The 13,466-nt window shown below is 38.7% G+C and overlaps 1 protein-coding gene across 19 annotated transcripts in view; it reads left to right on the forward strand.

The window, feature by feature from the left end:
• The window catches only part of KALRN (kalirin RhoGEF kinase), a 749,960-nt gene that overhangs the window by 454,519 nt on the left and 281,975 nt on the right, over positions 1–13,466 (forward strand). For all 19 annotated transcript variants that reach the window (XM_037837128.1, XM_037837181.1, XM_037837192.1 and 16 more), the window contains exons 23-25: positions 278–396; positions 4,063–4,129; positions 4,708–4,817. In XM_037837128.1, coding sequence (XP_037693056.1) covers positions 278–396; positions 4,063–4,129; positions 4,708–4,817 — 296 coding nt within the window. The remainder of the gene's footprint in view (positions 1–277; positions 397–4,062; positions 4,130–4,707; positions 4,818–13,466) is intronic.

Here is a 13,466-nt window from a genome sequence, read left to right on the forward strand (position 1 = left end):
GACACATAATTATCGAATATGCTCATTGTTGTTTCTTGCTGTGGATATTAGCCTTGAACATTTGACCCTAGTATTTTACATTTCTTTCTTATTTGAAAAGAAAATTTGTCCCATGTGAAAGAAACTTGTGGGTAGCAGTTTGTGGAATTGCCCTCATCTTCTCATCCTCCTCCATTATATCATTGCTCTGTTTTACCCCATATGACTTTCCCCAGCTCTGCTGAGTTACTCTCCCAAAGCATCCGTGAGGTGACTTTTGTGATCCCTCTGTCTGTAGGATAACAAGGACCTGGAGCTGGACATCATCCCAGCAAGCCTCTCAGATCGTGAGGTCAAGCTACGGGACGCCAACCATGAAGTCAACGAAGAGAAGCGCAAGTCAGCCCGAAAGAAAGAGTACGTGTGGGGAAGCTTCCATCCCGACTGGCAGACTGTGCATGACTGTGCTGGGCTTTCACTGCCACCTGTCCCTTTAGGCACTTAATGTATGACACAGCCACCTACGGAGGTCAGAATGGACAGACTTGGTGCTCCTGTTGAGAGATGGGTCCATTCTGAAGGCTTTTATGTCTCTCCAGTTGTGTCCTTCACCTGAGTTCTCTTCATGCGTCCATAACTTCCCAGAGATCATCAACTTCACATCACAATCTCAGAACTCAACCTGGATCAAACCAAATGTTTTTTCTCCCCTTCCAAATTTAGTTCTTCCTTCTAATTTCCTAATTCCCATCAGTAATGTCACCATCCTTCTGGTTTCCCAGCCTTAGAGTTGTGGAGTACAGTTTAACTTTCCCATGCACCCCTATGTCACGTCAGTCACTGATTCTTGTGCATTCTTTCTTTAAGGTTTCTCTCATCTCTGCCATTTTTTTCCCCATTCCCATTATCTCCTGTTTCTGGCCATTACCAAATAGCTGGATTCTTTCAAAAACTTCGCCTGGCCTTCCTGCTCCAGTCCCTGCCCAGTTCACCTGAACAATGACACCAGATTTACCTTTCTAAAGTACCATTTTATTATTGTCAATATCAATGCTATTCTTACCAACACCTCCCAAATGCTTTTTTTATGTGCTAAGCATTACATAAAATGCCTCACACATATTTTTTCATTTTATCTTACCATCACTTCTCTAGGGTACCTATATTATTCTCATTTTACAGATGAGAAGTAAGACTGGGAAAAGCTAAACAAGTTGCCCCAAACCACACAGATAATAAGTAATGGAGCCAGAATTCAAACACAGATCTGTCTGACTCTTTCCCACTATATATACCATGGTTCGTTTCCATTATATCTTTTACCTGCTCCAAATTTTAAATGACTTCATACCTCCCCCAGGATAAAGGTCAGGCTCCTCAAGACACTATCATTTGGTCTCACACAAACCAATCTTATTTCAAAGTAATTTCCAGTTCAAATGACACACTTCGATGAGATCACTTTCATTAACTCCTTCCAGGTCTCGGAATAAGTGGTATGCCATTGCTCGGGCAATACACTTGACTTGGAACCATCTCCCTTTTGGTTGTTCTTTGTTCTTCCCTTCCCTTCCCTTTCTTTCCCTTTCCATTTCCTCCTTTCCCTTCTATTTCTTTCCATTCCCTTTCCTTTCTTTTTCCCCTTCTCTTACCTTCCCTTCATTTCTCTTCTCTTCCCTTTATTCTTTCTTTCCATTTGGTTTTATTTGTCCCGTTATGTCCTTCATATCATTCTTCAAAATCTTTCTTTTTCCCCTTTTCTTACCTTCCCTTCTTTTCTCTTCCCTTTATTCTTTCTTTCCATTTGGTTTTATTTGCCCCTTTATATCCTTCATATTATTCTTCAAAATCCAGCTCATAGCATATGCCCTTATGAAGCCCTTATCTACAGCCTCTACTCTCATGGGTTCTCCCTTCTGAACTCCTATGCTCCTTTTCTATACTGATCCACCTTCTACTTATTCAAACGATTTCTGAGCATGTCTCAACAAAATCATAAACTCCTTGAGAACCAGAAGTATTTTTCATACTCCTTTGTATGAACCAAGGGGCGAGGAGAGTGCTGAAGATATAATTAATCAAGAAAAGCTTGTAGAATATAATTGAATATGGAAATTGAGGCCTGGAGAAGGGGAGGAAGTTATCTGAAATCATAACAACAGATGAGGAGTGGCTCTGGGACTGTATGCCAGTTTCCTTCCTTGAAGTTGACCAGTACGCCACTGGGAAAGAGGACAGTCAGGCAGACCCCTCCCTTGCTTGGTCTAGGCATTCAGATTTCAGAGCGTCTCTGCTTGGTGAATAGTAGGATCTCAAGAGGAAAGGAAGATGAGTGCTGATGACCAGGTTTGACTGGAGGAGAATCAGAGGAATCAATTGTCTATACTTAGAAACTGAGCCTTTAAGAATTGTGGAGAGGACAGGATGTAAAGCAGCCATGTAAACTTACTCTCAGGTTAACAGTGCGGTCCATGAGGAGGTAAAGGAGAGGGGAATTGGGAAGAAGAGATTAGAGAATGCTGGTACTGGAATATCTTGGCAGAATCTGGAGTTACCTGATGTTTTCATAAATTTCACTGTAATGTTTCCTCAGAACAGTGAGCTGGGGCTAATTTATCATTAGGGTCCTGCTCTGTTCCCACTGTTTTCTGAGTATCTCAGCTCCAGGCTCAAAAAGCCCCTGATTCCAGATAGGCAAAACACATTTTGCTTCTCTGTTTGGTTGCTCGGTGTGTTGGTAGGTAGTTTTTTACCCACATTTCACACTAATCGAGAACTATCAGGCACTGGATGGTGGGAACAATGGACTATGTCAGCATTACAAACCATTAACTTACCACTCTGCTTGTTTTATGATGGGATTACATAGTTACGCAGATCCAGGCATCTCTCAAGGGCTTTATGAAGACTATTTTGACAGATTCATTTTGGATAATGCTGGGAAAAAATAGTGTGTCCTAAGACAAAGCGGCTCAGAACAGTTTATTTTATCAACATGAAGTAAGTAATTACAGAGGAGCCATGCACCGTAAATTTCACAACTGCCTGAGGACATTATAGTATTTAGAGGCCCAAGGAACAAGGGAAACTTCTCCTCACAGATGCATAGCACATTCTCTTTGTAGGAGATTGAAGAGCAGCCAGTTAACACTGTTAACTCATACTATAATTGCGATCTCACCTTCAGCTTTGTGCATATCAGTTTGTGATGTAAACAAGTCCCATTATAACAGTGTCTAAGTGTACAGCTCAGAGGGCAAATCTGACTCACCACCTGTTTTTGTAGAGTGTGCAAGCTAAATATCTTTTTATGTTTCTAAATGATTGAAAAAAATAAAAAAATGAATATTTCATGACACATGAAAATTATATAAAATTCAAAATTCATTGTCTATAAATAGTTTCATTGGAACACAACCATGCTCATTTTGTTTACATATTGTCTATGGCTGCTTTTAAAGCAACACCACAATGGCAAAGTGAGTAGTTGTGACAGAGACCAAATAGGCCACAAATGTATGCTATTTGGCTCTTTTACAGAAAAAGTTTGCTGAACTCTGATCTTGGGGTTCTCTTGGGCATCTATTCCTGGCTTTTGAACCTGGTTTAACTTAGGATACTGAGAACTGTTTTGTCATAAGTCAAACAGACAACTCTATTGAACAGAAATCATCATTCTGAGAGCTGTGAGGAAAATGTGGGGAGCTGAGATTCAAGTGGGTGAGAGAGAATTTGGTACTACACACTTGTGCACACACGCCAACTGACATGCAACTAAAAACACATGCAGATCAGCACAGAATCACAGACTGTTAGAACTAGAACAGAAAAGAGAGAGAAAATATGGAACTAGCTGAACACAAATATGCTAAAGGGATACAAAGCAAATGATCAAGGCAAGAGAGAATCATAGGATGATACCAAGAGGGAAGGAGTTTTGAAGAAAAGAAAAGATATATGTTGGTAAAACAGTAAAATAGGACATTCAAGAATGTCAGAAATACTATGGTAGGAGAAGTAAAGTTTGAAGGTAGGGAGGTGTTATGTCTACAACCAACTAAAAGCCCATTTGTTTCCTGCTAGATTCATTATGGCTGAACTGCTCCAGACAGAGAAGGCTTATGTAAGGGACTTGCATGAGTGCTTGGAGGTAAGTCTTGCAATAATCAGTTCCCAGCTGTATCAGAAAAAAATGACTTTTCTGGCCAGAGTCAAGTCCTTGAGAAGATCTCAATGCTCTCTGTCTCTTCCCAGAAAGTAATAAATAAAAAAGTCATCCAGAGAAAATCTTTCTCCCCAAAGTAATTTCATGAGAGCTTAAAGTGCTTTTGAAAAAAAGTTTTAATTTTTCTCAGACAAGATCTATACCCAGCCAAAAAATATGTATAGAAGACATTTCAATTCAAAATAAAAACCATTACACAATCTTTGATCTTAAATTAGGTCTGAAGATCTATATACTGCTACCTCCTACACACAAACACATACACATTTAATAAATAACAAGAAGCAGTGTGGAGTTCAAGATGTGAGTTTCCTGAGCAACAGGTCAAGATAATGAAACGTTCAGGTTTTATTTCTTTTTGATCTGCTGTTTAACATCTCACTTTTTAAATTCTACACTCACTCCCAGTTTGAGTCTGGCCCCACAAGTTTTAAGGCCTGTTTATTTTGTCTGTATTTCATGTAGCAGAACTTGCCAGTGATGAATCTGTTACTCTCTTACAGACCTACCTGTGGGAAATGACCAGTGGGGTGGAGGAGATCCCCCCTGGGATCCTTAATAAAGAGCATATCATCTTTGGCAACATCCAGGAGATCTACGATTTTCATAACAAGTAGGTTGGTGTAGGGTTTCAGCGGAACACACGTAAGGCCATAAATACCAGGCCATAGAGATTCCCAACAACTGTATCAAAGCTAATTGGTAAATCTTACTTGGCAAAGTCAGTTAACCAGTAATTGCCCAAGCCAGTTGCTGTCAGACTTCTTTTTCCCTCACCCCCGTTTCACGTGGTTGTCTAAAATTCCCAGTAGAGAGGGAAGCCAAGAATTCAGCAGTGTTCTATCCCCCATTCTCCTCATCCTCCAGTCATCTGACAACATCCTCATCTCCCCAATCAGAATGATTACGAGGCTTTGAGGAAATAAAAGTAGATTTTCCTCATTAAAATGTGGAAGAAATTCTGATAATAGAATTCATCTGAGGCTAACCATCCTACCTTGTGGGCTTTGGGTTTCAAATTCCATTGAGGTTCTTTTTCAACCTAAGTATTGAAAACCCAGCCAAAACATACATACATAATCAAAACACCCAGTAGAACCCATTTCTTGACAGCTTATAAGAGGGAGAATATCAATCGACCTTCTGTGTTTTATTGAAATAGAATCATAGAACCATAAAACCTTATAACCCATTTTTTTCCAGCTCCCAACTTGATTTAAGAATCTCTTTTACAGCATACAAGGCATTTTCCATTGTCAAGCAATTAATAGAGGATCAGCAAGAACATTGGGATAATTAGTTACAGAACCAACTAATGGAAATAACCCAGTTTCCAAAACACAATAGAGGTTCTCTCAAGGCACAAGCAATAATATTGGCTATGGTCCTAGAGTTCTTTCAGGACCCTGCTGCAGAGAAGTGGCTGGGAAATAGAAGTTCAGTGTTACAGGATGCAATTGAGGGTCAAGCTTGTCAAGGCTTTCACTGAGTTAAGTAGGCCTGCTTGAGATTAAACAACCGACTCCAAGAGTTCCTGAGGAGGCCATGTATACAGGTGTAGCAGCTACCCTGAGGCAAGACTCTAGAACAGCAAATTTCAGTAAAATTTTCTGCATTGATGAAAAAGCTCTATATGTTTTGACTAACATGGTAGCCACTAGACCGTGTGTGACTATTGATCACTTGCAATGTAATTAGTGCTATTAAAGAATTAATTTTTTTAGTTTAATTGTAATAAATTTACATAACCACAAATGGCTAGTGGCTACCATATTGGATAGTCCAGCTCTGGAAACTTTCTTTCAGCATCGCCCTTGCTGAAAATGACTAAGAGACAAGGAAGAACTGAGTTTATGAGGATCCCGGGTTCCAAACAGTCTAAATAAAGGGTGGAGAGTTATTCCTCTCTAGTCAACCCCTGATAATTAATCCCTTGTTATGTCATCAAATGGCAGCAGCTTAAAGAAAACACGTAAAATATGTAGCTGCCATGACATGTTAACCCTGTCAGATCATTAAAGGGGTAAGCTCTGAGTGGGGGGAGAAATAACCTTCTAAATTTCTGGAATATTTAATAACAGTTCCCAGTCTTTTATTTTTCTTAATTACAAATTTTGGTGACACTTTCCACTGTTTTGTCTGAAAAATCTCTAGAAATAGAAATATTTTCTCTTAATACCTGTCATCAATTAAGGTCCCAATAAAACCACTCTTGACCATTAACCCTGAATCTCATCATCTGAGCCTAGCTCAGTGTCATCTCATATCCACCAGGATATCCTAGAAGACAGAGGACTAATAAATGGTAAGCCCCATTACTTTACTATTCTGACTTACGGTCTCTGGGATGTAGTCAAGTCTCTTCTCTTTTCCTGTGTTACTACAAAACCTGGCTAAGAATGGGAAATCTAGAGATCTCAGTATGTAGTTTCCGTGGGCCTTGCTTTTACCAATTTAAATGTCTAAGTGGGAAAGAATATTAATTCCCAAATCAACCAGTTGTAACAAAATATCTAGCATTACAATGCCTCTTATTCTGGTTTCATGATACAACTCTAGTTGCCATAGTAAACATTGTTTTGTAGCTTTTTTAAATAGCTGAAAATCTGTCTACCAGTTGCAAAATATAGTTCTAAAAAAACCCTTAAAAGGACAAATAAAATTAAACCATATAAAATGCTGCCTTCTATAAATAGAGGACTAAATTAAACTATCAGAACATAGTTACTTAGTAAATCTTACCTATTTAGAGCATTGTAAAGAAACAATCAAGATATAAAAACTAACCTCTGAGCAACCAAAAGAGATGTCAAAGGTCAGGTTCTCATCTTTCCGTAAAAGCACCTTTCTGCCCTCCCTAAAGCTGCCTTACATTTTGGTTCTATGATTTCCAAGCTCACAGCAATTCAGAAGCAATAAATAGGAATCAAGAACTTAAGCAAGTAGTTTGATACCAGCAGTATAAAGTAAGACCTCACAGGAAAGAACACAGATGAACTCAAAAAAAAGACAAGAGAACCAAAAAAATTCATAGTGGTCATGGTCTGCTCGTTATTGGCACAAATAACTATAAATTCCACTATAGGGCCCAATGTATTAACTGTGTTATAATAACTGATATTAATGATAATTCTGAATTGTTAGTATGTTCTGCATTAAAAAGCAAGGAATTCTATAATGCATTTAGAAAGCTACTCACCAAAATTTAATGTTTTAAATTATCAACAGCTTAAGGGAACATTCCCCCCTCCCCAAATCAAGCTGTATATTAATTCCCTAAAGGTTTTGAGAAGCAGAGCCTTTACTGTACATATAATATATGCTCTCCATTTATGCCTTACAAATTTTTATTATTGGAGAAACAGAACACCTCTAAAATCTTTAATAAATAAGAGATTAGCATTTAGGCCAACTTGGAAAATGCATGAACTGTGAACTCCATGAGAGACCATATCTTTCAGTGCATAGCCCATGTGCTTGGCACATAGTAAACCTCCAGTAAATATTTGTTGAATGAATGAATGAATGAATGAATAATTCAGTCTTTTGTTTAGTGAAAGTCTCAAGGTGGGGAAAACCATGAGGTACTGTTTTTTCCAATCACCATCAGAACTGCCTAGACCAGAAAAATAATTGAATTTCTGGATGAAGGCATTTCTTGGGAGCTTCTTAATGGGAGGGTCATAAAACAGTTCGAATACCTGTTTGCTCTTCAGAAATATTTCTCTGAAATGGTCACTTTTTTAACCTAAAAAAATACCAAACAGTCCTTTTTAACTTCAATTGTTTTCATGTTTCCAAAGGTGCCAGTAAGTAACATCTGATGAAGAATTCATATGTAGAATTTAATACCTCTAAGCAGTGGTTTTCACACCAATTGGGGTTTAAATGGGATGATACTTTTATTTTGTCCTCCAGTCTCCCATTTTTGCACTACCTCTCTTTTCTACAGAACTAAATATAAAAATCATGAAATGTACTTATCTGGAGAAGAAATAGAGCCATTTCTGTTACATTTTGCAAAGCTTTCCAAGACCACTCAGATAAGAGAGTATGTTGAAAAAATAGATTCCCAAACAGTAATGATTTTGTTAATGCAATCTCCCCACTTTGTCTAACCTACAACTTATAATTCAGGAAAATGATTTGCTGTCAGTTTGCCTCAATTATTAGATTTGCAGCTTTGTTAAGGACAGATACTTGTTTAAAATGCTCCTTCAGTTAAATCTGAACTTCATTTCTTCCTTTTCATTTATTTGAAGGTATGATCATACCTCCAACATTGTTGTACAGCCACTATTGTCAGAGCTCAGAGGGGTCTTGTAGACCATCAGGTCCACCCTCTCCATTTACACATAAGGAAACTGAGCCCCCAAGAATGGGTAGTCCCATCACCACCACCTTAAAGATTAGAGGTGAGAGTCCAGGTGTTTGGTCTCCCATTTCCCTGCTCTCCCCACCCCACCCCCTTCCTCTTTCCATTTACCCCCAGCTGTGACTGGCAAGTCTAATTGGCTTGATTCGTATCTAAACAGCTTATATGCTGATCCCCAAATTTGAGGAACATTTCAACCTATTTCTTCTAAAGGTTTGTCATTCAGGTCCCACATCCTTACAATAAATACCTGAAATGAATCAGTTTTCAGCAAGGGTTGGAAAGGCAAGTTGGGGACCAACAACCAGGACTAGGTATCCCTCCTGCACAGCCTCCTGCCCTCCAGGCCTGGCCAGAGCGATTAGATTTGGCCTTGGCCACTAGTCACTGCACTCCCGAGTCTGGTGTTTCCAGGTCAAAGGCTGAGGAAGCAGGGCCAAACCTGGGTGGGACAGAGCTGGGAGTGCTGGCCAGGACAGGGTCAGCCAGGAGCAGTGGGTGATGTGCACCAAGGAGTCAAGACCAAGTGGGGAATGGGGGGGAATTCCAGCGGGCAACTGAACCAGGGCCACGTTTCCATCATCTTCCTGGAGATCCTTCTTGGTGCCACACCTGCACTACTTTGGAGATGAAGCTGGTATCCAGGGATGAATCAGATCCAGGCTCTGCCCTCTGAGTTCCATCAGGTACCTGTGATAAGGGCAGAGGTGAGACACAGATGCAGTTCAAAGGAGCAAAGAAAATAGCCTGATTTGGAGAAATAGGAGAAGCTTCACGGAGGAAGGGGCGTTTGAGATGGAATTTAAATAATGGGTAGGATTTTTTGGGTAGGAGTTTCGCAGGTGGAGGCTCCCCTGATAATGGGGAAAAGCTTGAACAAAGGCCCTCCCAGGGAAGAGAATGGTGACGTATAACAGGAGGCTGCGAGGCTGCGAGGCTACCAGAAGGACTCTGAGTGAGGCTCAACCCTGGGTCAGGGGACCAGGGAGACGTCCTGCTCCCCTGCTTGGGCTGGGCTGTGTCTTGTCATTTCTGTGCCTTGAGATTGGAGGGGAAGAGGAGAGGTGGGGAGCAAGTAGGAGTCAGAAATGGGGGAGGGGAATGAACTAATGATCTTAAGTACACAAAGGAAGGGAAGAGAGAGAGTGAGGTAGGGAAATGGTTAATACAGTTAAATAGAGGATAAGTGAGAGAGAACATTGAAGAGAGTAAATAATAAGGGAAAAAGAAGGATAGGGACGGAGGGAAGGATGCAATGTGGTGGAGGACGGAGGGGAGAAAGAGAAATGGATGAAGACCTCAGGACCCAATCCAAGGAAGATGCAGTGAATGAACTGAGGGACCTGGCCCACACCATGAGTCTGCAGTCCTACTGCGGGCAGGAGAACAAGCAGGGAGGTGTTTTACAAACATTTTTGATCATGAACCAAAGTAAGAAAAATATTATGTTATGACTTGATATACACATGCTTATATGTTACATATAATAGAGAAATTAAGTTTTATGAAATAATAGCCACATTATGTGTGATGGACTCTGATCATTTGTGTTAAGCTCCATTTCTTTTTCTTTTTTTCGTCTTTTTATGATGCATTGACACACAATGGGTTGATCAGCAGCTGTAGGGCAAAGAGCTGGCTCCACCAGGTGGAGAAAAAATAATGTGCAGCTCACGGTCTGTCCCGCAAGGCCATACAGCCTGGGCTGCTGCTGCCTTGCCTTTCCTGGGTGCTGTTTCTTCCCCTTCCGAGTGCACACAGCCCTTGGTTTATATACACAGCAAGGACTGTGTCTCTCTCTATATATATACATATTTTTTCTTTATCCCTTTCCCTGTATAAATGCCTTTGATATGAGTTTTGTCCCATTTACAGATAATCATTGAATTATTAAATGCAAAAGCCTGGAAGAAGCTTTAAAGATAATCTAGTTCTACTCCCTTGTTTTATGGAGCTTCTTTTATGGAGGATACAGAGGTTTGTGACCTGCCCAAACCAATTAGTGGCAAACCCAGACTAAGAATCCAGTTCTTCTTAACTCTGTATTTCATCACACTGTCATTTTCTGAATATTCAAATATTAAGGAAAGAGGGGGTAGGAGGAGACTTTTTGTGATTTTTCTTGGGCCCTAACTACAAGCTGCAAGAGATAACTACAGGCCATACACAGCCCATCAGAGGGGCTCTATAAAATTTATCTGTGGGTTTTCTTGTTGTTACTGTTGTTTGGTTTTGGTAAGCTGTCAACATTGGTGCTGTTTCTAGACTATTGGAGAATACCCAAAGCAAAAGAAAATCTAAAAATTTGATTTGGATGTGTCAAAATAATGTTAATTATAGATGTGTACATAACTGCTTAGCGACTATGCCTCATTGGCAAGCAAAACGTTCAATGGATATGAATAACTTTAAATGTGAGATTCATTTGACATATGCAAATATTTTTAAAAGTTTTATTCTAGTAACATATATACAACCTAAAATTTCCCCTTTAACCGCATTCAAATATATGAATTCAGTGCTGTTAATTATGTTCACAATGTTGTGGTACTATCACCACCATCCATTACCAAAACTTCCACATCAACCAAAATAAAAACTCTGTACGATTTAAGCATTAATGCCCCATTTTCTGCCACTGCCCTGGCCTCTGGTAAACTATAATCTAGTTTCTGACTCTATGAGTTTGCTTATTATAATTGTTTCAAATGAGTGAGAGCATACAATATTTTTCATTTTGAGTCTTACTTCACTCAGCATGATGTCTTCAAGGTTCATCCTTGTAGCATGTATCAGAACTTCATTCCTTTTTACAGCTGAATAATATTCCATTGCACGGATATACCACATTTTCTTTATCCATTCATCTCTTAATGGACACTTGTGTTGTTTTCACATTTTGGCAATTGTGAATAATGCCTCTATGAACATTGGTGTGCAAATGTCTGTTCAAGTCCCTGATTTCAATTCTTTCAGGTTTATACCTGGTAATGGGGTTGCCAGGTCATACTTAATTTTCTGAGGAATCACCAAACTGTCTTCCGCAACAGCTGCACCATTTTACATTCTCACAAACAATGAATGAGTGTTCCTGTTTTTCCACATCCTTTCCAAAACTTGTTATTTTTCATTTTTTAATAGTAGCCATTCTAGTGGGTGCAAATTGCTTTCTCATTGTGGTTTTGATTTGCATTTCCCCAGTGACTAATGATGTTGAGTATCTTTTCATGTAATTTTTGGTCATTTGTATATCCTCTTTGAAGAAATGTCTACTCAAGCCTTTTGCCCATTTTTAATTGGGTTGCTTGTCTTTTTATTGTTGAGTTGTAGGATTTCTTTATATAGTCCATATATTAAGCCCTTACTGATATGTGGTTTTCAAATATTCTCCCCCATTGTGTAAGTTGTCTTTTTACTTTTATGAACAAGCCCTTTGATGCACAAATGTTTTTCGTTTTGATGAGGTCCCATTTATCTATTTTTTCTTTTGTTGCTCGTGCTTTGGATATAAAGTCTAAGAAACCATTGTTAAAGAGACTATTCTTTTTCCCATTGAGTAAACTCAGAACCCTTGTCAGAAATCAGTTGGCCATAAATGTGAAGGTTGTTTTCTCAATTTGATTTCATTGGTCTATATGTCTGTTCTTGTGCCAGTTCCATGCTGTTTTGATTACTGTGGCTTTGTAATAAATTTTTAAATCAGCAAGTGTGAGTACCCTAAGTTGGTTCTTCTTTTTCAACATGGTTTTGGCTATTTGAGGTCCCTTACCTTTCCATATAAGTTTGATGATTGGCTATCCCATTTCTGCAAAGAAGGCTGTTGAAAATTTGATTGGGATTACATTGAATCTGTAAATCACTTTGGGTAGAATTGACATCTTAACAATATTTAGTCTTCCAATCCATGAACATGGAATGTCCTTCCATTTATATAGCTCTTCTTTGATTGTTTTTAGCAGTGTTTTCTATATACAAGTCCTTTACGTCCTTGGTTGGATTTATTCTTGGATATTTGATTCTTTTAGTTGTTTTGTAAATGGATTTTTAAAAATTTCTTATTATTATTGTTCATTACTAGTGTATAGAAACACTACTGATGTTTGCTTGTTGATCTTGTACCTTGCCACTTTGCTGAATTCATTTATTAATTCTAGTAGCTTTGTTTTGGATTTTTCAGAATTTTCTATATATAGGATCATGTCATCTGCAAATAGGGAAAGTTTCACTTCTTCCATTCCAATATGAATGCCTTTTATTTCTTTTGCTTTATTTTATTTTATTTTATTTTATTTTTGCCTAATTGCTTTAGCTAGAACTTACAGTACAATGTTGAATAACAGCAGTGACAGTGGGCATCCTTGTGCTGTTCCTGATCTGAGAAGGAAAACTTTCAGTCTTTTACCATTGAGTACTGTGTTAGCTGTGGATTTTCATATATGCCCTTTATCATGTTGAGAAAATTTTCTTCTATTCTTAGTGTTCTATATGTTTTTATCAAGAAGGCATGCTGGATTTTGTCAAATGCCTTTTCTTCATCAACTAAATGAGCATGCATTTTTTTCCTTCATTCTTTTTGTGTCATGTATTACATTAATTATGTTGAACCACCCTTGTATAACTGGATAAATCCCACTTGGTCATGGTGTATAATTCTTTTAATGTGCTGTTGGATTTTGTTTGCTAGTATTTTATTGAGGATTTTTGCATCTATATTCATAAGGGATATTGGTCTGTAATTTTCTTAATTTATCTGGCTTTTGGATGAGGATGATGTTGGCCTCATAAAATGAATTAGGGAGTGTTCCCTCCTCTTCAGTTTTTTGGAAGAGTTTGAGCAGCATTGGTGTTAATTCTTCTTGTAATGTTTGGTAAAATACCCTTTGGGCT

Source organism: Choloepus didactylus, chromosome 1 (genome assembly GCF_015220235.1).
Source record: "Choloepus didactylus isolate mChoDid1 chromosome 1, mChoDid1.pri, whole genome shotgun sequence".
Taxonomy (NCBI): Eukaryota; Metazoa; Chordata; class Mammalia; order Pilosa; family Megalonychidae; genus Choloepus; species Choloepus didactylus.